At 41.3% G+C, this 22,875-nt stretch overlaps 1 protein-coding gene across 3 annotated transcripts in view; it reads right to left on the bottom strand.

The window, feature by feature from the left end:
• LOC311526006 (glypican-5-like) overlaps positions 1 to 22,875 on the bottom strand; it is a 601,789-nt gene that overhangs the window by 145,727 nt on the left and 433,187 nt on the right. The window contains exon 8 of one of the 3 annotated variants that reach the window (XM_084638602.1): positions 4,873 to 5,234. The exons of the other annotated variants lie outside the window; for them this stretch is intronic. Within the exon in view, the coding sequence (XP_084494728.1) occupies positions 5,094 to 5,234 (141 nt within the window). The 3' untranslated portion in view covers positions 4,873 to 5,093. Of the gene's footprint in view, positions 1 to 4,872; positions 5,235 to 22,875 lie in introns of those variants that run through there. 3 annotated transcript variants of the gene reach the window in all.

Genomic DNA, 22,875 nt, shown 5'->3' with positions numbered 1-22,875 from the left:
TGTACTCAAATGTACAGACAAATAGGAATGTGAATTCTGTGAATCTCTTGAGTTATTAACAGAAGCTCTATAATAGCTGCGCTCCCCATTCCTACAAACCATCAGCTGTAATTCACTAATTCTGAATGATCTGAAGTGAACATTTTATCTCCTATTGCTTTACTATTAACTCTAAACAATCACTAGTTCTATCTGAGCAGGAAAAATGGTTTGAAAAGACCTGACATATTTTGGTTGATTTGGTTAGTAGTTTAATAGTCATGTCTCAAAAGAAGAAATAAGTACCTGACATACTTTTTTACATCTTAGCTACTCATACATTACACCTCTAGAGGATGAAATTCATCCTGTTTTAAAAGACAAAGAAAACTATGATTTTGTGTTTCCACTTTTCTATAAGTGTGACAGAGCTTGGGAAAAAAACCAGAGTGTTGGGGAAATGAGAATGGGGAGTCTTAGAAAAGAAACAACATACACTGTCACGTCACCAATGAGACATATCCTTCTTCCTTTCAAGAGGAGATTGTTCAGTATTTGCTTTTAGCTATGGCTGTCCCACTCAGTGGCCTTGATTCACCTCACAGACACATTTTGATGACAGCTAGCCTGCTCTCCTGATCCTGGCAAGGGATGCTGGTGAGAAGATGCTAGTTGGGTGGGCTAAGAGCTCTACCCCGAGTGATAATTCCGCTAGGTCCCTTGATGCTGATACTTATGTGTCAGGTTCTGCATATGTGCCCCATTTTGGGGGCCATATTCACAATAGCATTTTTATTGGGCATTCTGGGTCATCAAGGTGTTTGAGCTGTGTTGGCAGAAGAGTGTGCCCTGTACCAAGGAGACCTCTGAAAGGAGCAAAGGGGATGGACTGAGCATGTTTCTTTAGGATCGATGCTGCCACCTCAGCAGTGATGATAGGGGTGCATGTATGTGATGGGGCATCCTCCCAAACACACCATGAAAGGGTTAACATAGGCCAGATGGGCCAATTAACCTATTAGGCTGCAAACCCGAGGACATTTAGGCAGAGAGGAAAACCCTAATCAAGGAAAGCTCACCTGTGCAGGAACAATGTGAGCTGGTAGCAGAAAGGAGGCTGCATGGAGTACAGCTGCAGTCACTCTCCCTGGGACAAGGGAGAGAAAGAGATTTGGACCCAAGAGAATGGGTTTGTCTAGCAGACCCAGAGGAAAGGGGTTTGGTTAGAAGGGTGGAGAATGTGAGCCTGGGATAGGCAAGGTAGGAAGTAGTCCAGGGGAGTGGCAGGGAGGTTTGTGGTTGCCCAGACCTTTGCTGCTGGAGATAGGGCCTTGGACTGGAACCGAGAGTAGAAGGTGGGCCTGGGTTCCCCTACCAGCCACTGGGTGAGTGGCACAATCTGGGCAGTGAACTTGAAGGCTGTCTGGGAAAATGCATTCTAGCCACTGAGGGAATGTCCCAGCCAGGGCAGTGGACTTAAGGACTGCCTGGGATGGCAAGGAAGTTGTTGATATTATCCTGGAAGGGGAGGACTCTTGTGACTTGGCCGGAGGACTAAGCCATGAAGATGAGGCACTGTAGCTCCTGAGGAGCAAGAAAGGGGGCCACAGACCAGGAGAGTGAGACGATGGGATGAGGAACCACAAGAAGGGCATCAGACTGAAAGAGCCAATCCCCAGAGTGGCCAAGGGGAGGCACCGCCAAGTGGTGAGCAGAGGTCCCCATGTCAGTGTACCAATATCCAGGCTACTGGTGGATGGTGCTCAGACTCCTATAGGTCATACATAAGTGCATCACAGGATTAAAGACTTCAAAACTAGGGTGTTAGCATCTCCAATTTGTGTGTGTGTGTGCGCGTGTAAGAGAGAGAGAGAATGCCTGTGTATGCTAGACAGATGTTGTTAATATCTCTGGCTGAGGTGACTCTTATTCCTGGGTACAAGTGTGAGGCATAAGGTTGCCAAATTTCCAATTTCTTAAAACTGGACACTATATTTCCACCCCTCCCACCCCCCCATGCCCCTGCCGGTTGCCCACTCCCTCAGGACTCACCTGCCGCCTTCAGAGCCGGGCTTGGAGCTGATGCAGAAGCTGCTTGCCCACAAGATTCAGGTGGGAAGTAGCTTTGGCTGAGAAGGAGCTGATGGGGGTTCCGGTGCTCTGCCTCCTGCCCTGGTGCTTCCCGGTCCCCATGTCCCGGGCCATGCTGGCAGGGGCATTTGCAGGCAGCAACCCCCATTCTAGTGCCCCTCCAGGTGTCAACTGGACTTTTGATGTCCAGTCAGTACTTCTGACCAGACACCTTACAGGTCCCCTTTCGACTGGAAAGTCCGGTTGAAAACTGGACATCTGGCAACCCTAGTCAGGCACCCCACAGAATGACAGATCAGCGTATCGTGTTGGATGATTGGGGCACAGAGACACTCTACCCTACATTGATTGAGAGAAAACTGCAGGAACTTACTGCAGCTGGGTATCAGCTGTTATGTTCAGGTAACATTTATGATAAAATTGTAAACTGAGAACTTCAGTACAGGGACAGGTGTCGTGTATTTATTTTATGTCATCCTCGACGGTGACACTTGCCAATTTCTTGTTCCTGACTGAACTGGATTTTTATGTTTATTTTACAATTTTCATTCTCTTTAACATCTGTTTCATATTTTGCTAGATTTTATTATTCTGCAACTGTTTTTAACCTCTAAAATCACAAACGAGAACCACTCAGATTAGCTTAATCTACTGGAACATTATTTTCAAGATTGCCTAATTTCTGCATGGGCAGGACCAAAGTATGTCCACAGTTACATCTGTGTAATCCTATTGCAATGAGTGGGGCTTCACACGAGGTCAAAATTTGACTCAGCATTTATTAATTATTGTTCACAGTTAACCTGGGATATGGTTGCCCTGTTTAACTAAAAGCTCAGACTTGTTAGGTTTTAGAGTTCTAATAATAGGACAAGAACATTCTATTTGATCAGATTTAGGAAGTGTGAAATGAGAAGTGCCTGCAATCAGCAGGCTGGTTGCACTCCATCAATCCTTGAATGGCACCCTTTTGATAAGCTGCATGTTTTTATGGGTTAAGTAAGTAAACAGTGGCCTCTCTAAATTGGCTGAAGGAACTGAGCCAAACCTTTCTTGTTGCTTTGTACACAGACAGCAATTACCTTTTCTATTTGCTGAAGGAAATGTTCATGCCATGCTCCACTGCATGTTAATTCTGTTTCATGTTCTTGGATAATTATCTGTTTTCAAGCTCTCTGTTAGTGAAGATCATTTTCATCACAGTATGAAAACCTGGACGCTTCATTGGGAAGACTAGAGAACAATCCAAACATCTCACGACAAGCTGCCATTCACTGTGCTCAGGTTTTGAATGTGATGTCTCAAATGTTAAAACACAGATAGGGCTCTGTTTAGCTTCCTCAAAATAAATGCCATCAACTGAGCTCTTCAGTTGCAATATTCATCTCATTCTCTGGATATGAATGTGGAAAAAATAGCAGTAAGAAAGATAAGTGTTTGCGGTTTTTTAACATAAACAACCTTATGTATTAATTAGCCAAGCTAACTAGCTGTAATACAGGTAGCACTCACTTCAAGTGAAGTACAAAGGGTTAGCATTGTGTAACCCACACACCTTCCGGGGGTGGTGTTCTGTCCCATCTAGTGGCGCTAAGACCACTTAGAGAGAGAGAGAAAATGAGTCTGCTCTACAGTCTTAGCTAAGAGTCAGCTGACTTTTAGCTCCTGCTGTAGAGCAGTGTTTCCCAAAGTGTGGCATGCATACCCCTGGTGGTACATGAAAGGGTTTCAAGGGGTATGCGGAAGAATTTTTTATTTTACTTTATCATAGGTTTATTTTTAGCAGCAAAAAACAATTTATTAAAATTTAATATATAAGAATAGTGTACGCTTGTACAGTAGAAATACAGACAGGTTTACATTGTAACTAATACGATAACGTGTTCAGTAACATCTAATAGCATAGCAGAGCCAAAGCAAACCACGCGTGCGTGTTACCGCGGCTCGGGCAATACACTTGTCTTTGTGGCATGTGCAGAAGTCATACTGATGGATAAAAGATAAAAGTCAATAATGACTCATAGTAATCTAAAGATCGTAGCAAGTACATACTTGGTGTGTGTTAATATACAAAATTTCTCTTTTTGTTTTTGTTAAACCTATTTACAATGGGTCGGTGGCTAAAAACGGGAAGTTTGAAATGTAGAAAAGAAAATTATGAAGGAAATACAAATGTTAGTGATAATTATGCTGAAAAATGCAGTGATATGGCTACATCAGACAATTGTGATGACAAAATTAGTGAACTGTGTGAACCATCTATAAATTTATTGAACGTATCAACTGCAAAGAAAATGAAAAAAGCCCGCAAATATGTTGAAGAATATCTTGAACTGGGATTTTCGTGGACTGGCAATGAGGTGGAGCCTGTTCCACAATGTGTGATTTGTTACGAGACTCTCATAAATGAAAGTATGAAACCATCCAACTACAAGGCCATTTCGATAGCAAACATAAAGAATATGAGGGAAAACCTGTAGAATTCTTCGAAAATAGGTGCAAAGATCTCCAAAAGTCCCAGAAAACAATTTGTAATGTGACGGGAGGTGAAAATATGAAAGCTTTGGAAGCTTCATATAGTGTGGCGTACTTAATTGCAAAGTCCGGAGCTGCTGAAGTGATTGGCAAGACATTAGTAAAACCTGCAGCCAAAGTAATGGTGCAAGTGATGATTGGAGACAAGGCTAGCAAAGCTACAGATATCAATATTTCAAATAACACTGTTCATCATAGAATCACAGATATGTCTGAAAATATAAAGCAGCAATTATTGTCAAGAGTACAAAAGAGTCGCTACTTTGCACTGCAAGCAGATGAATCCAGTGATATTGTGAATTTAGCTAATCTTTTGTTGTTTGTCAGATACGAGCTGAATAATGAAGTCCACAACGATATTTTGTTCTGCTAACGTATGCCAACACATACAACTGGAGAAGCTATTTTTAAAGTTATTGATGACTTTATCAAAAAAAATTACTTGGATTGGAGTCGTTGTGTTGGAATAAGCACGGATGGTGCCAGAGTCATGATTGCTTCGAAGAAAGGAGTTGTTGCACATATTCAAGCTGTTGCTCCAGAAGCAAAATCAACTCATTGTTGCATTCACAGGGAAGCACTCGCCACTCAGAACATGCAGGCAGATCCAAAGCAAGTACTGGATGAAGCTGTGAAAATAATCAATTTTGTGAAAGGCCGCCCTCTGAATGCCCGGCTGTTTTCTCAGCTTTGTGATGAGATGGGCAGTGATTACACACAACTCTTATTTCACACTAAAGTGTGTTGACTTTCGCATGGAAAAATTCTGAATCGCCTGTTTGAGCTGCGAGAAGAACTGCAAGTTTTTTTAGATGAAACCTTTAACCTGTGAGACCATATACACGACTGGAAATGGCTATACAAATTAGCATATATTGCTGATATCTTTGCTCATTTAAACAACCTCAATCTATCCTTGCAAGGGAAACTCATATCCATATTCAAGACAAAGCGAGTGCCATGGTCACAAAATTGAAACTGTGGCATAAACGTCTTAGTCGTTGTGAACTGGATTCCTTTCCATCTCTTCATAACTTAGTAATAAGCTCAACTAAAGAACTTGATAGTGATGTGTTGCAAAATGTGAAGCAGCATTTGGAAAGCTTGCAGAAAGATCTTCGTAAGAATTTCCCTGTACTGGACGGCACCTTTGAATGGATAAGGAACCCTTTTATCATCAATGTTCAAACATTGCCAAATAACCTCTCTGCTTCAGAAGAAGAACAGCTCTTGGAGCTGGCTTCAGATAGCTTCCTGAAAACAAAATTTGAGCAAAATACATATATATGTATATATATACACATATATACGCTGTTCTGCCAGACTGTTGATTCACTTCTATTATTTTAATTATTTCTAGTACTATTTCTATATATAACTATTATTTCTATTAACATTTTTGTTTCAACTGTATGTAATATAATTTTGTATTTATTTCTAATAAACATTTAATCCAGAATGAAACAAATTAGGAGTGTGTTATAAAAATGTGGCTATGCACCCCCCCAAATTATCTTCACTGGAGAAGGGCTACGCCGGTAAGACAAATGTCTCAAAAGGGGTACGCAACTGTTGTAAGTTTGGGAAACACTGCTGTAGAGGCTCATGGACTAAGCTACAGAGATCCTTGGTTCGATCCAACCTGGCAACGACTGGGGTCTGTCGCCGTTCCAAGTGTGGGCTCGTTTGGGATTTCAACTGGGAAGTCTCTGAAGCTCGGGATGCACTTCCTCAGCTAAGGGAAGTATGTAACCGACATACCTTCTGGGTGTAGTGTTGTGTCCCATCTAGTGGTACCAAGACCTCTTAGAGAGAGCAATTAATGAGTCTGCTCTACAGCCTTAGCTACGAGCCACCTGGCTTTTAGCTCATGCTGTAGAGGCTCATATGCTAAGCTCCAGGGGCCCCAGGTTCGATCCCGCCCACTGATGACCGGGGTCTGTCGGCATTATAATTGCACTTAAGGAAAAATCTAAAATCAATCATGACATCCCTGTGTCACTTGGCTGCTAAGGCATCTCAAGAAACAGGTTTACAAATAAGTTCTATGGTGCATAAATCACTATGGGATTTCACACAGTCCCCCCAGAACATTCTTATAAGCAAACTAGGGAAATGTGCTTTACATGAAATTATTAGTGGTTGCAAAACTGGTTGAAAATCTGTATTCAAAGAATAGTTATCATTGGTTCATTGTCAAATGGGAGAGCATATCTAGTAGGCTCCTTCAGGGGTCAATCCTGGGTCCAGCACTATTCAATATTTTCATTAATGATTTGGATAATGGAGTGCAGAGTATACTTATAAAATTAGCATATAACACCAAGCTGAGAGGGGCTGCAAGAACTTTGGGAGGATAGGGTTAGAATTCAAAACAACATTGACAAATTAGAGAATTGGTCTGAAATCAACATGATTAAATGCAATAAAGGCAAGTGCAAAGTACTACACACAGGAAGGCAAAAAATCAGTTACACAACTGCAAAATGGGGAATGACTGGCTAGGCAGTAGTACTGCTGTAAAGGATCAGGGGTGTGTATAGTGGATAACAAATTTGAATGAATCAACAATGTGATACAATTGTGAAAAAGCTTATCATTCTGGGGTGCATCAACAGGCGTGTTGTACGTAAGATGTGGAGAGATAATTGTTCTGCTCTTCTCAACACTGGCGAGGCCTCAGCTGGAGTATCATGTCCAAGTCTGTGTACCACACTTTAGGAAAGATGTGGATAAACTGGAGAGAGTCCAGAGGAGAGCAACAAAAATAGCAAGTGTTTTAGAAAACCTGACCTATGAGGAAAGATTAAAAAGGCTATTCATGTTTAGTCTTGAGAAAAGACTGAGAGTGGAAGCGATACATCTTCAAATATGGTAAGCGTGGCTACAAAGAGAATGGTGATCTATTATTCTCCATGTCTACCAAAGGTAGGACAAAAAGTAATGGGCTTAATCTGCAGCAAGGGAGATTTAGGTTAGATATTAGGAAACACTATCTAACTATACGGGTAGTTGAGCTCTGGAATACGCTTCTAATGGAGTCTGTGGAATCCTCGTCATTAGAGGTTTTTAAGATCAGGTTGAATAAACACCTGTCAGGGATGATCTAGGTTTACTTGGTCCTGCCTCAGTGTAGGGGGCTGGACTTAATGAATTCTCAAGGTCCCTTTCAACCCAGCCTTCTATGATTCTATCATACTAGTGTGTCAGATCAGAAGGCCCAATCCTCCACTGACGTAAATCAGCATATTGACTTCAATGGAGCTACTCCAATTGTCACCAGCTGAAGACTGTGCCCAGAATATTTAGTCGGCTAAATCACAGAGGATTTGGTACAACAGAGAAGTCTCTCTAATTTGGTATGGGTTTGATATATAAAAACCCACATATTTTCTCTGTGTTGTACCATCATGACTGCATTCTAACTTTCCAGGACGCATGACAAAGAACTTCTTTGCCTGATCAGTTTCATTAAAATAATACATGTGTGTGTGGGTCTGGAGAAAGAACAGGCAGGTTGAGGGCACAACCACACACTCCCGTAATAGATCATTATAGAGAGCAAGATTAAGTGTTGAACTTGTTACCACTTTTGCCTTTCACATCAAAGATTTGGGTTCTCTTCTTGCCTAAAACAAGCACAGTATGTGAAATGAGCTCTGATGCTTCAATCTTTCTTTTAGCACACAGACTATCATCCTATCCTATTACCTTTGCAGAAAACCACTAACAAGATTATCTGGTCACAAAGATTGAAAGCTGTCAGATGACGTACTCGAGAAAAATGACAGCCATATACTGTACAAGGCAGAATGTGGCTATACAGCAGTAGATGGAAATTGGCCCAAATTGGAATATATATAAAATGTTTTGAAAGCCAACAATTACCATCTTTGTATCTCATTCAGGCTGCTTAATTGAGCTATTGTACTAAAGAAGAGGATTGAAACCTCCAGTATAGTGCACTGGCTGCACTTTAGCACAGGGAACTCATTCAAGCAGCCTTCGTGTAAGCAAGAATCATTTGTTCTGCTGTTTTGTCTACTGCTGTATATTTTATTTCAGATCATTTGCTCTACAGTTAAAGTTCCCATTAAATAAATCAATACCTTCACCAAAACATGCTTATTGAGACTTCTGAAGTTTTCTCCATTTCTGTATTTTTACCTGTCATCACATTTAAAACAAATCCCCACTCCTCTCTGATGATGTGTCTAAGTCAGATTCCATGCTTGGATAGTGTTGCAGATTTTAACTAAGTTACGAGCAATGCTGGAGAAGAACAAAGAATAGTGGCCAATTCTATTAATGACAGGAGAGAGATTCCCATATGAGACACTTTCTGTTAGGGTAATGAGATTTAGTTCGGAATGGGTGAATGACAACAATTGCAAGCGTTCCCTGCAAAAGGCTCTGATACTAACACTCAATTTAGTGTTACTCAATTTAGATATAAAATATTAGATTGATAGTCAATTTTTCCTCTTCTCAGCAAGATACTTCTGCTCTTCATTTCACCTCCCCTCTGTCTGTTTTTCCCATCCTGCTCCTCTGTGACCTGTCTCATGCTTCTGTTGCTCCACCCTGTTCCCCTCCTGAACATAGTTCCCTGGTCCTCTAAGCCCCTGGAGATGTTGCACAGCCACCTGATCTTCTCCTTCCCCTGCTCTCCTGGACAATTAGCTATTACTTGTGTACGTTCCTCTTCTGTTGGTGGCTGGCAGTTCCAGTACCACTTGTGGGCCAGGCCATTCATTCTTTCATAGATTAATAGTTTTTAAAGTGTGAAGACACGATTATGATCATGCACAATACAGGTCACGGAATTTCACTCAGTTCTCTTATATAGGTGAGGCCTCTAATGAAGGAAGCTCAGCTGTTTCCCCTTCCTTGTTTGTAGCTGCTTTCACACACTTCCTTCCTCTGCTTTATACTGAGTAGCTTCGGCAGGCACCTGGAAACAAGGAGGAGCAGCAAGCACCATGAGACCAGCCAGCTCTCCATGCTCCATTAGCAAGTGCTTCATGGATCACGGTTTGTCATTTCCTAGGCTACTCAATATCATACTGTTGTAGGCAAGAAATATGACTTGAGGGGCACTGATATTTCCTTGGATGAGTACATTATACAGGGAGAACTCACTCTCTGGCTGTAAATAGGTCCGTGTTGGATTATAGACTTGCTAGAATCTGGCATGGTGATGACCACAGGTTTTTTGGGGTAGTAGGAGGGGGAGGATTAGGAGGAAGTGCTAAGGTTTTGTACAAATGTCTTTGTTCTTTGTTATTGCTTAATCACTGCCTAAAACTGCAGCAGGCACCAGAAATTTCTCTCTCTTGCTCTGCTGGCATTAAGTTTAACATGACATGAAGATACAAATGCAGATGATATTTTTTAGGAAAAAAACAAACCAACAAACAAAATCAGCAGCTCTGACTCAGGCAAAGCTACCACTGAAATTAAGCACTACATGATTTGGCCCATCTCTTTTACATACTCATATACAGAGTTATTTCTAAATGAGTATCTAACTCTTCAAATGTGCATGTCATGCTCCACATGGATTACTGGAAGTTATAACAAAGAATAATTTAAGGGGGAAAAAAGCCATGGGCCCCAATGTAGTTGACTTGTCAGTATTATTAATGACCTATCACTACATGAGGCAGCTTTGATTTTGGCTTGGGCACTTTCCTCACATTAGTCACTAAATAACAAGGAAGAAATGGCACATGAAGATTATAAAAGTTGGGTTTAAATTTCTAATGTACTACTGTCCTCTCCCATAGCTTAAGTTCTTATCCTGCAGAGTCCTGAGTGAGACCATAGGCTGCAAGTTATATGGGCCTGTGGTACCCATGCTCCACCAATATTTAGGAACGTGGGCCAGGCTCCACCAATGTTTGGGTTTACTGTGCTTTGGGGGTCCTCGCGCCTCAGGGGGGCATGGAGTCCAGGGCAGGAGGGTCGGTTGGGGAAGGGGGCGGAAGCCAGAAAGAGGCAGGGTGGGGGTGGGGACTTGGGGAAAGGGATGGAATGTGGGTGGGGATGAGGCAGAGCAGGGGCAGGCTGGGACCAGGTTGCTCGCTGCTGCCGGCGCCAGGCCCTCCACTAACCCCCCAGGCTGCCCTGGACCCTATGGTCCCCCTGAAGCTCAGGGCCCTGCAAAGTGCGGGGCCCAATGCAAATGCCCTGGTCTATCCCACGGACGGGATGGCTCTGCTTGGACCCATTCTGAGCACCACCAAAAGTTATACAAACCTGGTGCCCATGAGTGAGACTCCATTCTCACTGTAGCCATGCCTAGAAGCTCTGACTATCCTAGAAATGAAAGGTGCTGAAGTCTCTTAAAGAACCACTGGCACGATTGCTACTTCTGTTTTTAGGAATTCTTGAGGTGTTACAGCTGTAACATAACATGATCAACAGCAATAACACTGCCCTCAGATATTGTCATCTGACACTAATTGTATATTAACCAATGAAAAGAAGTAATCAGTCTTCAGGATAACAGCTAGGGTAGCATAGCCTCTCTTTGCAATTAAGATTTCATCACAATTTTGGAAATGGAAGAGACATTTCTGTGATTACAGCTATTACAGCAGCGTTACATTTACCATGGGAAATCTAAGACAGCAGCAAGGATCAAGAATGCCAACGTTTAGCTTCCTTATTTCCCCTCTAATGGCCTCTAGGTGACAGGCCGTTGCTAACTCATTCAGATTATTTTGCTGTTGTGGTCAATGGCTTCAATGTTAAACATCTGGGGTGAAATTCTGACACTACCACAGTTAATGGGAGTTTTGCCATTCACTTCAGTATGGTCAGGACTTCAGCGGTAGGTCTTCTGCCTGGGACTACCAATCTCTTCAACCCATGGGCTACTGTGGGATTTCCTTACCAAGTCCCCACAAAATGAATTATGCATCTCACTGGAAAGTTTCAGAAATGTGTTATTGGAATAGATTAGCCCTGGCCCAGTAAAGACACATGATAAAGTCATCTTAAAGAAAAGAGAAGTCTGGATTTCATGGAGAGGGGGGTAGGGTATTGATACTTGTTGAAGTCATAGGAATGGAATAAGTTATATCTAACCTTGGCCTGGTCTACACTGGGGGGCTGATCAATCTAAGTTAAGCAACTTCAGCTATGTGAATAACGTAGCTGAAGTCAGCGTACTTAGATCTACTTCCCGTGGGGTCTTCACTGTGGTAAGTCAACGGCTGACACTCTCCCATCAAATGCACCTGTGCCTCTCGCCCTGGTGGAGTACCAGAGTCGGTGGTCGATTTATCACATCTGGACTATACGCAATAAATCGACCCCCACTGGATTAATCGCTGCCCGTCGATCCAGAGGGTAATGTAGACAAGCCTCACTCCTCACTCCTCAATCCCATCCCAATCTGAAACATGGACTGTCCACCGAATGCACAGTCCAGAGTACTCTTTAAAAAAATTGTGGCACTAATATGAATTTTACTGCCATTACATTGACCTCACTGCTTGTGTGTTATATCCCTTTCCCCTACTCTTTGTATGGCTATGTCTATTTAGATTGTAAACTCTGAGGCAGGGACTATCTACTACTCTGTGGGGATGTCTGCACTGCAATTGGAGGTGTGATTTGCACTCGGCTAGGCACACGCACACTAGCTTTAATCTAGCCTGCGCGCCGAAAAATAGCAGTGAAGACAAGGCTGCACAGACCCCAGCATGGGCTAGGAATGAGAGTACCTAGGAAAGGTTCAGGTGCACTTGTACAGTCCACACTGCCACATTTGATTGCAGTGTAGACATAACCTGTGTTTGTGCAATGCCTACTACAATGGGGTCCTGTTCTGGGTCAGTCCCTAAGTCCTACTGTAATAAACATGATTATTTTTATTATTATTAATCTCCCTTCCTTCTTGTTCTTTCCATATAGTACAGATGGTAGAGTTTTATTTTAAAAGTCTGATCTAACCACTCCTACTTTAGAGTGTATATACAGCAGTTAATGAATCACTCTATTTTCACAAGGGAACAATGCTTAAAATTCTGCCCATTTTATAGTGAAGCCTCCTCTTACTCCTTCTAATTTGAAAGGTTTTACTCCAGAAGAGTTATATCATGACTATACACAAGGAGAATCTTATCATGAATATTTAAATATAGTTACCCACTAATTCTCATTTGCTTCAGGTGTTTTTCGCTAGGAGAGATGGTAATATGGAACCGTAATAAAGGATCTCTGTGTCAAATTTATCTTCTCGGAGACTTGAATTAACATGAAACACAGCTGAGGTATCTGTGTTTTGAAGTGCTTGAGAGACTCTTTTAATTGTCACAATCTGTTGTGCCTCTTAGATCTATTTGTGAAGGTGTTTGGCATAGTAGACGTTTTCCTGATGAGCTTTTCTATGTCTTCTAATGCAGAAATGTTTTGTCTTGTGTCAGACAGTAAAGTTGCTGATATTTAAATGTTTAAGAATGGGACATGAAAGGAAGAAGTCTGAATACTAACAAAAGAAGAAAAGCAGATGAGACAATGGCTGTTAGATGTGTTAATATGCGATGTTACGTTCTGTTATTTAACTCTTTTCCTTACAATAACTGGGACTCAGGAATTTGTCTTTTAGGAATTACCAGTATAACAGTTTTCAAGGATAAAGTCAGTTTATGACAGCAGCCAAGTAAACTGTGCTGTGTGTATGCATGTGTGCATTCATGCAGGTGTTATTTTTAACTCTCTCTAGATATAGACAGGTATATTCTTTAGCTCTGCAATAGATGTTTTATATTAGTGGCCTTTTTCTAACATTTCTCTAAAGGTTGTAAATACAGTAGGATGTTCAGTAATAATGGTCTACTGTCTTTGATTTTCTTTCCAAATGTAGCTATTCTATTCTTTTAAAATCCACTACCGAAAATCACCAATCATCTCTCCATATGGATGTGAATATCTTTGGAGCACAGAACTCCGCCGTGAAAACTATACTTTGATATTAATGAAATTATCTATTTTTATTTTCATAGCAGTAGCAATAATCACATAAAGTTGCAAGTCCAGATCAGCAAGTACTTATTATATACTGCTCATTGTTTGTAAGTAGTAGTGGGTGAAATTCAGCAGCTTCATAATTAGAATGCTTATGTAACCCTTATGAAATGTCCCTTCTCCTCTCGCTCATCCTTCTCCCTACCTCTTCCCAACCAGATTCTTCTTCATTCTGCTGACCATTGACTCCCATATCCCAGTAAGGTCCAATGACTCCTTCCCTCGATCTCTTCCCCTAACATCTCTACCTGCCCCGTATCTCCTGGGCTGATGTTGGTATCCTTACTCGGACCGATCTCATACAAATCCCTTTGCCTATCCAAACTCAAACATGGGTGGTTACTTAGGTCAGGCACTCTGAAAACCCTCCACTACTGCAGTTTAATTGCTATATTAACTGGAAGTCCCCTGTCCTTTTATTCTGCCATATAAATAATAAAAAAGAAAGCATTTTGTGCCCCTTCTAATCTCCTCAAAATGGAGGTATGCCTGATATTTGCATAGATATTTATTGATATTTGGAGCATGATTCTGATCTCACACAATGGCATTAACTACTGTTTGCAAGATGAGAATTGGGTGCTCCGAAGATAAATTGTATACCACTCCCATGACCATTTGCAATTATTTTAGTCAAGAATTCCTCATCTTTATGTTTCTGATAGAATTGCCAGGATGCCCAATACAGGATGAGGGATAATGGTCTCCCTCCAGATCCGTGGTTAATATTTAAAAACCTCTGATCAGTATTTAATTTAGAGCGATCCCATATTGCATGCAATAGAGGTCTCTCTCTACTGTTCCACATCTGTTAAATATTTTAAATATTTTAGCTTTATATTTACAGAGCTGGGATGGAATATAGAGTCTGTTAATATGAAAAATGCATGAGGTTATGTTGGGTATTTTGAGAGAGACAGATTTAGTAAGCTTAATAGGAACCATTCAATCCTCTATTGAGATGTCAGATTTGTCTCTCACAGTTTTGCACATTATATTTAACTCTGTTCTTCCCATCAAAAGCAATTAATATATTCCAGCAACACATTCAGGCATGGCTTCCTTCTGACGTCCAACTGCAGTTCTTAAGAATAAATTACATTATGGACTGTAACAAACATATGCAAAATGACGAATCTGTAAAAAGGTCATGGAGCCCAACTTGCTGTCTACAAAGAGATGGGCCCTCTTGATTGGATTATGGGGACCTTGTTAACACTTGACATTTGGATAACACATTTCCAATGCGAACGAAAACTCTTCACATGAAATTTCTAAACCTTTGATCAGTCAAGAATGTAAGACTGGTTAAAACCACATACAATATGTCATTTAAATGTTTCAGATAATTTTCAGCTAGTATATATACAAGGCTTGAACATCATTAGGTCGCTGGTATGTTGCCAGCATGTCATTTTCAATCACTCCATTTGGGGCTCAATCCTGCATTTTCTGAAATCAATAGGCCATTGACTCCAATGAGTCCAGGCCTTTATCTTCAAACATATCAAAGACACTTGTGAGTTATATGAATATTAAGTCTTTGTTATAGATACTGCTGTGGCTGGTGCGGCAAGAGCCCAGTCAGACTTTATCTTCTGCAACTCTCCTGCCAGGATTCCATAAAGCAGGATTGGGGTAAATAGTGTGCTAGTTACATATAAGGATCAGAGATGATGCATGGAGGGGAGATGTGGGATGCCCCCCAGATTTGCTGCTTGGCTTGTACTGAGCAAGCTCACATGGACTGTGTAGCATGTCACAATTAGAGAGTGGGTTAGTAGGATCTCTATTAAAAAGAAACAAAGAGACTCCTTTACTCTATAATTTACAGCCATAATCTTCCAATGAAACATATATGTAACAGTATTTATTTTTATTTGTGGTATCAGAGCACTGGTATCTTGCTGACAATATACACTGATGCAAGACGTTAGTCAAGCTTATGAGACAATTCTGAAAAAAATTAACATTTCATTTTAAAATATGTTCTACATCTATAGATCATAAATTGGTAACAAAAATTTAATAAGGCAACCAAGGAGGATATTAGGAAAGAACCACTCTTAGGGGACTCTAATACAAAAGATGCATTGCTGTTCAGTGAATTACCTTTACAAGCACTTGGATCCTCATTACAGCATTAATCTTTGCACTTTTGATACAGGACTTAATAAGATTAATATATCATATTACTCTGAGAGGGACTAATGTACTGCAGAACACCATTGGCCTCTACTCCTGCCATCAGCGTCTGACAGTTTCAAAGTCTAACCATGATGTAACATAAGTAAATGGTTTATTTTACACTGCCACACAGAATGGCTCTGGCAGGGCCCAAAGGTTTAGTTGTTCTTTCTTAGACAATCTGATAAACCACCCAGATGAATGTACCACACCTCTCCTCTGTGTCCTCTTCTCCCTTCTCCTTCCCCATAGCCAGGGTGCTGCTCTAACTTACTCTGTCTAGACCAGCTCTCTATGGACTGGTCCACCAGTCGGGTTTCAGCAGATAACCTTTTGCTCCACCACCACCCACTCCAGCCCCTGTAATGTACCCTCCCTGCCCTAGAATGCCCCTTCCCTGGCCCCAGCAGCCTGGACAAGCTCCTGTGTTGCAGGGGAGCAGGCAGTGCTTGAATTATGGGGAAAAGGGTGGGGGTGGCGGGGCTTAATGACACTATGTAAATATAAGGGAAAAAAACACTCCCTTCCCCACGTTGAATAAAAACAGAAGTGAGGTAGCCCCTATAAATAGTAAAGAGGCTGAACCCTTCAAGCCTCTCCCCACATAATTTAAGCATTGGGAGGAGGGATCGATGAGGAAGGCAAAGTGCCTGGGGGAATCCCTCGGAAGCCCCTGTATGGCACCTTTAAGATCACTTTCCAGTAGTGCAAAGTGACCTTCATAGAGCCTAGGATCTGGCCCGAAGTGTACAACACAAAACCCAGTTCGGATCACAGTAAGTGACTGGAACTATAAAACACACAGGAGACATATTATCTGCACCTAGGGAGAAGGAAAAAGTCACACAATACATAACTTTTCAGGTAGAAGCTTATTCAACACGACATCAGCTTCCAAGGAAAACCAGAAGCATCTTTTGATTTACACTTGCAATACTACGTCCTCCCTGGGTGGATTTCAGAGGACAGGGTAATACGCTACGAGTCCTAGGAGCTGCACTGTGAGGTCTTGGATAACTTGCTCAACCCTGAAAGGATAAACACGTCCAGATAAGACATCCGATGAAGTGAGCTGTAGCTCACGAAAGCTTATGCTCAAATAAATTGGTTAGTCTCTAAGGTGCCACAAGTACTCCTTTTCTTTTTGCGAATACAAACTAACATGGCTGCTACTCTGAAACCAGATAAGACAATCATTTAAGAGTAAAATGCTACTGAATGCATCCGATGAAGTGAGCTGTAGCTCACAAAAGCTTATGCTCAAATAAATTGCTTAGTCTCTAAGGTGCCACAAGTCCTCCTGTTCTTTTTGCGGATACAGACTAACACGGCTGCTACTCTGAAACCTGTGATTTTAAATATCACACTCTGGTGTGAATAATAGTGCCATGAGCAATCATCATGGGGGAAAACAAACCCCCCACCCCCGCACCACAGTTCTGTAAATTCATTACACATACATAACCCCATGTATGACCTTACAAAGAACCCTCCACAGTACACTGTGAGCACCCACTGAGAGCACCAGTGAAAGGGATTCTTTAGATATGCTAATGACTTCTTAGGGAGCATGCAGCTATGAGCTGAGTGCAACTGACACTGTCCATTAGTAACCCTTGATGGTTCCCATTTAAATAAAAAATAGTAGCGCAGGAAATGCCTGGATGATAGGGTAAGCAGTCATGTAAATTTGTGCAGGCTGGCATCATTCACTTCACGCTGGTTACATCATTTGAAGATATGGCACTTTCCTGGGTGTTTGCAGCTGTGTTTGAAGTGCACATTTGTTGGTCAAAATGATTTGCTCATAAACTCCGTGTCTAGCTCTTTCAGGGGGAAAAAATGGCAGCACTTTCAAGCTTTTGTGGGGTTGAAAGGATCATTTAGTTTTACAGGATCAGCTTTAGTTTTTTCTTATCATCGTCATTTGAAGATTGAAGAGGCAGTTTGGTAAATGAGAGAGTGAGGGAGCATATAAAATTTCACTACTGGCAAACAATATGCTGCGAATAGTTTTGCCACTTTGAAAATTGCTGTGGAACAGGTTTTAATCTGGTCTACGATCAACTGAGGAGATCGTGAGGTTATTACCTGGGGGTCATGAGCGGTCAGCCCCGTGAATGGCAGGGCTCCGCACCTGGTGAGGCTGGAAGCCTGAGCCTGTCCAGCCCACTTTGCCTCCAAAGAAAGGGTGCCAAAATAGAAGTTTGCCCGAAGTGCCATTTTCCCTAAGGCTGGCCGTGGGATAGAGACAACATTAGAGGGCTTGATTGCTCAGCAGCTGAAGAGCTGCATTAAACTGCAGACCAATCAGAACACTGAGGTCGGCCCCCCCCCAAAAGTAATTTATAGTTTAACAGTCAGTCACACAGGCAGGGGTGGCACTAAGGGAGAGATCGCGGGGGCTACAGCCACCCCAAAATTTGCCTTAGCACCCCCTGTTGTCAACCCTTCCAACGCAAAGATCAAACCTTATGCAGATGTAAGGGTGGCTCTCTGGCCACCCAGCTATGAAGGCAGAGGCACAGCCAGCAGCAGTGCAGAAGTAAGGGTGGCAATGAGGTGCTAGGTCGCCTGTGAAAAGTGATATTGACAAAGTTTCTTCATGTGCTCCTCCTCCCCCAGTAACTTTTTAATAAAATAACTTTTCTGCTTATAACAACAATTTGATAAAAATTTGTTTTAGTCTTAATTTAAGAGCGGTGTGAAAAGATAAATTCATTTAAAACAATAGGATTATAAATTTAGCATTTAAAATAGTGTTAAATATAAAAAGTCTTTTTAATTTATAAGGGGGGGGGATGCACTCAGAGGCTTGTTATGTGAAAGGGGTTGCCAATACAAAAAAATTGAGAACCACTGTGAGTCTAACTTAATATCCATTGCATGCAGGTACATATGAAGGTACAGAATTGGCCTCCCTACTTTCTGATTTTTCCCCTGAGCATTTGGAAATTGCTGAGGAGCCTCCCTGTATTTGAATGGCTGTTTTATTTAATAGTCTCAGCTGATCTGGAGTAATTTCTGATGGCAAAACTACCTTTTTTGTACCAGTATCACTCGCTGTTGGGCCAGTTATAGGAATGGTGATTGTTAACAACGGTCAATGGTGCAAAGATAGCACAAAACAACATGTTGGCTGCTGACAGAGATCAAAACAGTGTTGGTTTGGGTGAGCCTCCTTTTCCCCCCCTTCTGATAAAAAAAATATAGCTTTAATCTTTCAAAGATGAAATAGTAGTTTAGAATAAAGAGAAAACTAGGGCCCAGAACCTTAGCTGGTATCAATATAGCACCATTTATTTCACCAGCACGTGATCCAGCCCTACATATTTATGATCAAGCCCTACATATTTACAATCCAGATGCCTTTCCCCATAAGTTTATAACATCTTTTACAGTACTCTTCATGGAAAAATCAAACAATTTAATACAGAATGATAACCTTTCTACAGGATCCTTAAACCAGCCTATGCAATTCTATAGCAAGGTTATAATTCTCTCCTGAGTTATACAGTTTGCTCAGAACAATTCCTATAGAATCCTATACCATAGCACCCTGTAAATTTCATCCCTATTATATTCTACAGGATTTTTCCATAAGGAAGTACAACATTTGGGTCTGAAAACCTTGAGTGTTCTTTTAAACTGTCCTAGGCTTATGAGCCTGCAGGATTCTTTTTCTAAGTAGGAAGCGCATGCTCACCAAAGAAGGTATTTCAAGGTTCTCAGGGCTCTAATGTGAAGTTACTTAACAAGTTGCTGAGTGACTCTAAATATTAAATATATTTTACAACTAGATGCTTTGCCAGCTGCAGAACAGCTGTAAGCATTAAATATTTAAAGAGTTGCCTTTCTCAGTTGCTGAGTGGCTAAATCTTAACCATACACATTTTTTTTCCCACTGGACCTCACTGGAACACAGCTGATTGTTAAAAGCAAGTGTGAGATTTTGTTGCTTTTCAGTTTCTCCCCCAAATCTCATTTTTAATCTGTATTTGTGGGACCACCCATCTGATTTCCACAGTAAGCTGTAACAAAGTAGGAGGAAATTCTAAACCAGAGTGCATGAAAAGAATCCTGAGTGCGGAATACATCATCAAGGCAAAATGAAAATTTCCTGTAAGCACCCTTCTGGGTGAACATCACTGAGTGGGCCTTCACTTATATTCTAGTATGGTAGAAAATAATGTACTAGCTGGATATCTATGTTCACATGCTCAGCAGCGTGAGTGTTATGAAGGGGAAAGGTGGTTTATAGCAGGGAAAGTTTGGCATGCAGGATACATCCAGATTTAAGATTTCATTGTGCTGAGAAATAATGGTGTAATTTTCGATTGATGTGAGCATCTATAAGCCTCAAAGATGACTGTATCTATTTAGAATTATCATGAGAATTTCCACATACTATAGCTCCTGTAAGATGAAACCTATTCATGGGGCATTAAGCGAGTTTTTCCTTTCTGATGTATAGGGTTTCTTTTCAACTCGCTCTTTTGGGCCTTCTGCAGGGTTTATGCTGCTATCGCATGGTACTGTTATGTATACATATAATTGAGTTACTTTTTAAAATTTAAATCAATTTTAATTATATTAACAGTGATTTCTCTCAGTGTAAAATATTCCAATCAGATCTATGGAGCATATACAAGATAAACAGCAGAAAGGACGAATTACCTCTGTTTGAGCAATATAGCTTCTCTGGTTACTTCCATGCTCTAAACAGGAATTTTGCAGCCTATGGTTACAATGGTCATAGTAACAACATTTTCTAATGGAGCAAAGATGGTTCCTGTTATTATTATTTTTATGGTGCCATAAATATGCATAATAAATGAAGCTGGATTTCCTGTCCCAGAGGGGGTATGTAATAAGGGCGAGATTGTGTATTTTTGCTCTGTTCCAGCAAAGTCCGCATGTGCTTTGTTTTAAGCACGTGAGTAGTCCTACTGAAGTCAAAACATATGTTTGAGTGGTTGCACAGGTCTGAGTCGGGGCATTGCGTAGCGGCACCACCCCAGGAGGCACTGGGCCTTAGAGAAACATAAAGAGGCTGAGGCACTCAGAGTACACTAGGGAAGACAATAACTTGCTACTGTCCTTTTCTGGGGGTAGTTTATTCCCTTGTGCACAGGGGAGGGGGGTAAAAAGCAGGGCACCATTTCAGATTTTGGTGGGGGGGGGTGCAACTTTAACTGTAATTCCAGTGGCTACTGAGACACCTGAAAACTCTTGGGGGATTTTTGCATTGGCACCCTTGGCAAAGAGGGGCATGCAGCCAAGATTCCACCTACTCCTTGCCCAATTTCTCCCTGTAGGGAGCATCTGGGAGGAGCTTATTAGTTCTGGGTGCTGCGGGAAGTGATGATCCAGGCAGCCCTAATGCAGCCATATAAGGGTTAGTCTGAATGTAACCCTAAATGAAGACAAAGAACAAATATCAAGAGTTAGAATAGGGCAAGTACAGTATGATTTTGTATTAATGTAGGAGACTAGTGGATGAGCCTTTAAGGTAACAAAGGTTGGGGTTTTTAAGCAGTGTCTCAGAATCTGTGGAAATGAAAGCCATATTCCAAGGGAAAATTACTCCACTTAAGAAGTAGGATTGCTGATGAGAAATAACCACCTCAGGTTTTGTTAACACCTGGTATCTTTAGTTTCTGCTTTGAGTGACATTTTACAGTTGAATTGTCAACCGCTTGGAGCAGGAAGTTCTACATGGAAAAGGCACTGCTACTTCTCGTTTTCAGGGCAAGCCGAATGGAAAGTAATTTGTCGTCACAAATACAAGCCACATTTATCAGTGCTACAGATGCCACAGAGAAATAACTGTTGGATGTGCTCTGAGCATGTTCAAAATTCACAGAATGCTGGCTTGAGCCGTTAATTCATACCATACATCACAGATGATAAAGCATGAGATCATGTGTAATGTATTGAGTATTCGTTAACAAATAGCAAAACGGATATCTACTTTAGTACATTGTAAATATGGCTCATTCCTTAGCAAAACAAAATATGTATTATTACCTAGAGACAAAGATTCTACCAATCGTTCTGGCCTGAACTAAAGCATAAAGAAGGCTATACCAGAGAGAAAATAACCAAGTGTAAGTCACAAGGCCATTTAAATGACTGTGATGGAACCCCTTTGAATTGAGTATCTGGAAAACTGAGTTACAAAGAGCCACTGAGAACAAAGAATCCACAAACTTTATAGTACTTACAAAAATAGTGTCTTCCTTTACAATGTTTCATTAATACTCATGATGTAGCTGTACAATGACTTGCCTTATGTGAAGCTTTGCTGTACTTGGTGTTATTGTGGTATTGAGTCCATGGAAAGCAAATGCAAATTTAAAAAATATACATTGCCATTTCAAAAACTGTATTTTTAAAAATTTCTATGGCTGGGGGTGGTGGCAAAGCTAAAAGCTCCCACACATTATCATTTCCTTAATAAATAGTTACCACTTTCTATTAACTGAGATCAAACTTCGGGTCCACGTTATGCGGGAGACAGTGGCACATTAGCTTCTTGCTGTTCTATTTCTGCTTTCACGAAGGTCACCCCAGCTGGTGCAGAAAGAACCAGAGGAGCTTCACAACTTTGTATGAGATCCTTGTTCCCTCTCCCCCTGCCGTGCCCCATAGATCCTGGTCCCCCTTCCTCCCTGCACAGTGCATTGGGACAGCTGGGATATCTCAAGGGCTGTAGTGGATTGTCCATCTCTCGAAGTCTGTAATCAAGACTAAATGCCTTTCTAAGCAAGATGCTCTAGCTCACCCAGAAGTTATGGACTTGATGCAGGATTTACTGAGTGAAGTTCTCTGGTTTGTGTTATACAGGAGGTCAGACTAGATGACTATAATGACCCCTTTCTGGCCTCAAAAGCAACCAATACATCAGGTGTACCTTCTCAATGAAAACAGCTATTTTTTAAAAAATCAGCAGTTTAGAATGTATCATTTCAGAACACAGCAAAAATTCCAGAGACATCTTCATATGATGGAATCCACTATTTTTCTTCTTGTGCCCTTATG

This window comes from Lepidochelys olivacea (genome assembly GCF_965140295.1).
Source record: "Lepidochelys olivacea isolate rLepOli2 genome assembly, chromosome: 9".
NCBI classification, from domain to species: Eukaryota; Metazoa; Chordata; order Testudines; family Cheloniidae; genus Lepidochelys; species Lepidochelys olivacea.
The sequence above is the reverse complement of the archived record's forward strand: the minus strand, read 5'-3'. Positions and strand labels throughout refer to the sequence as shown.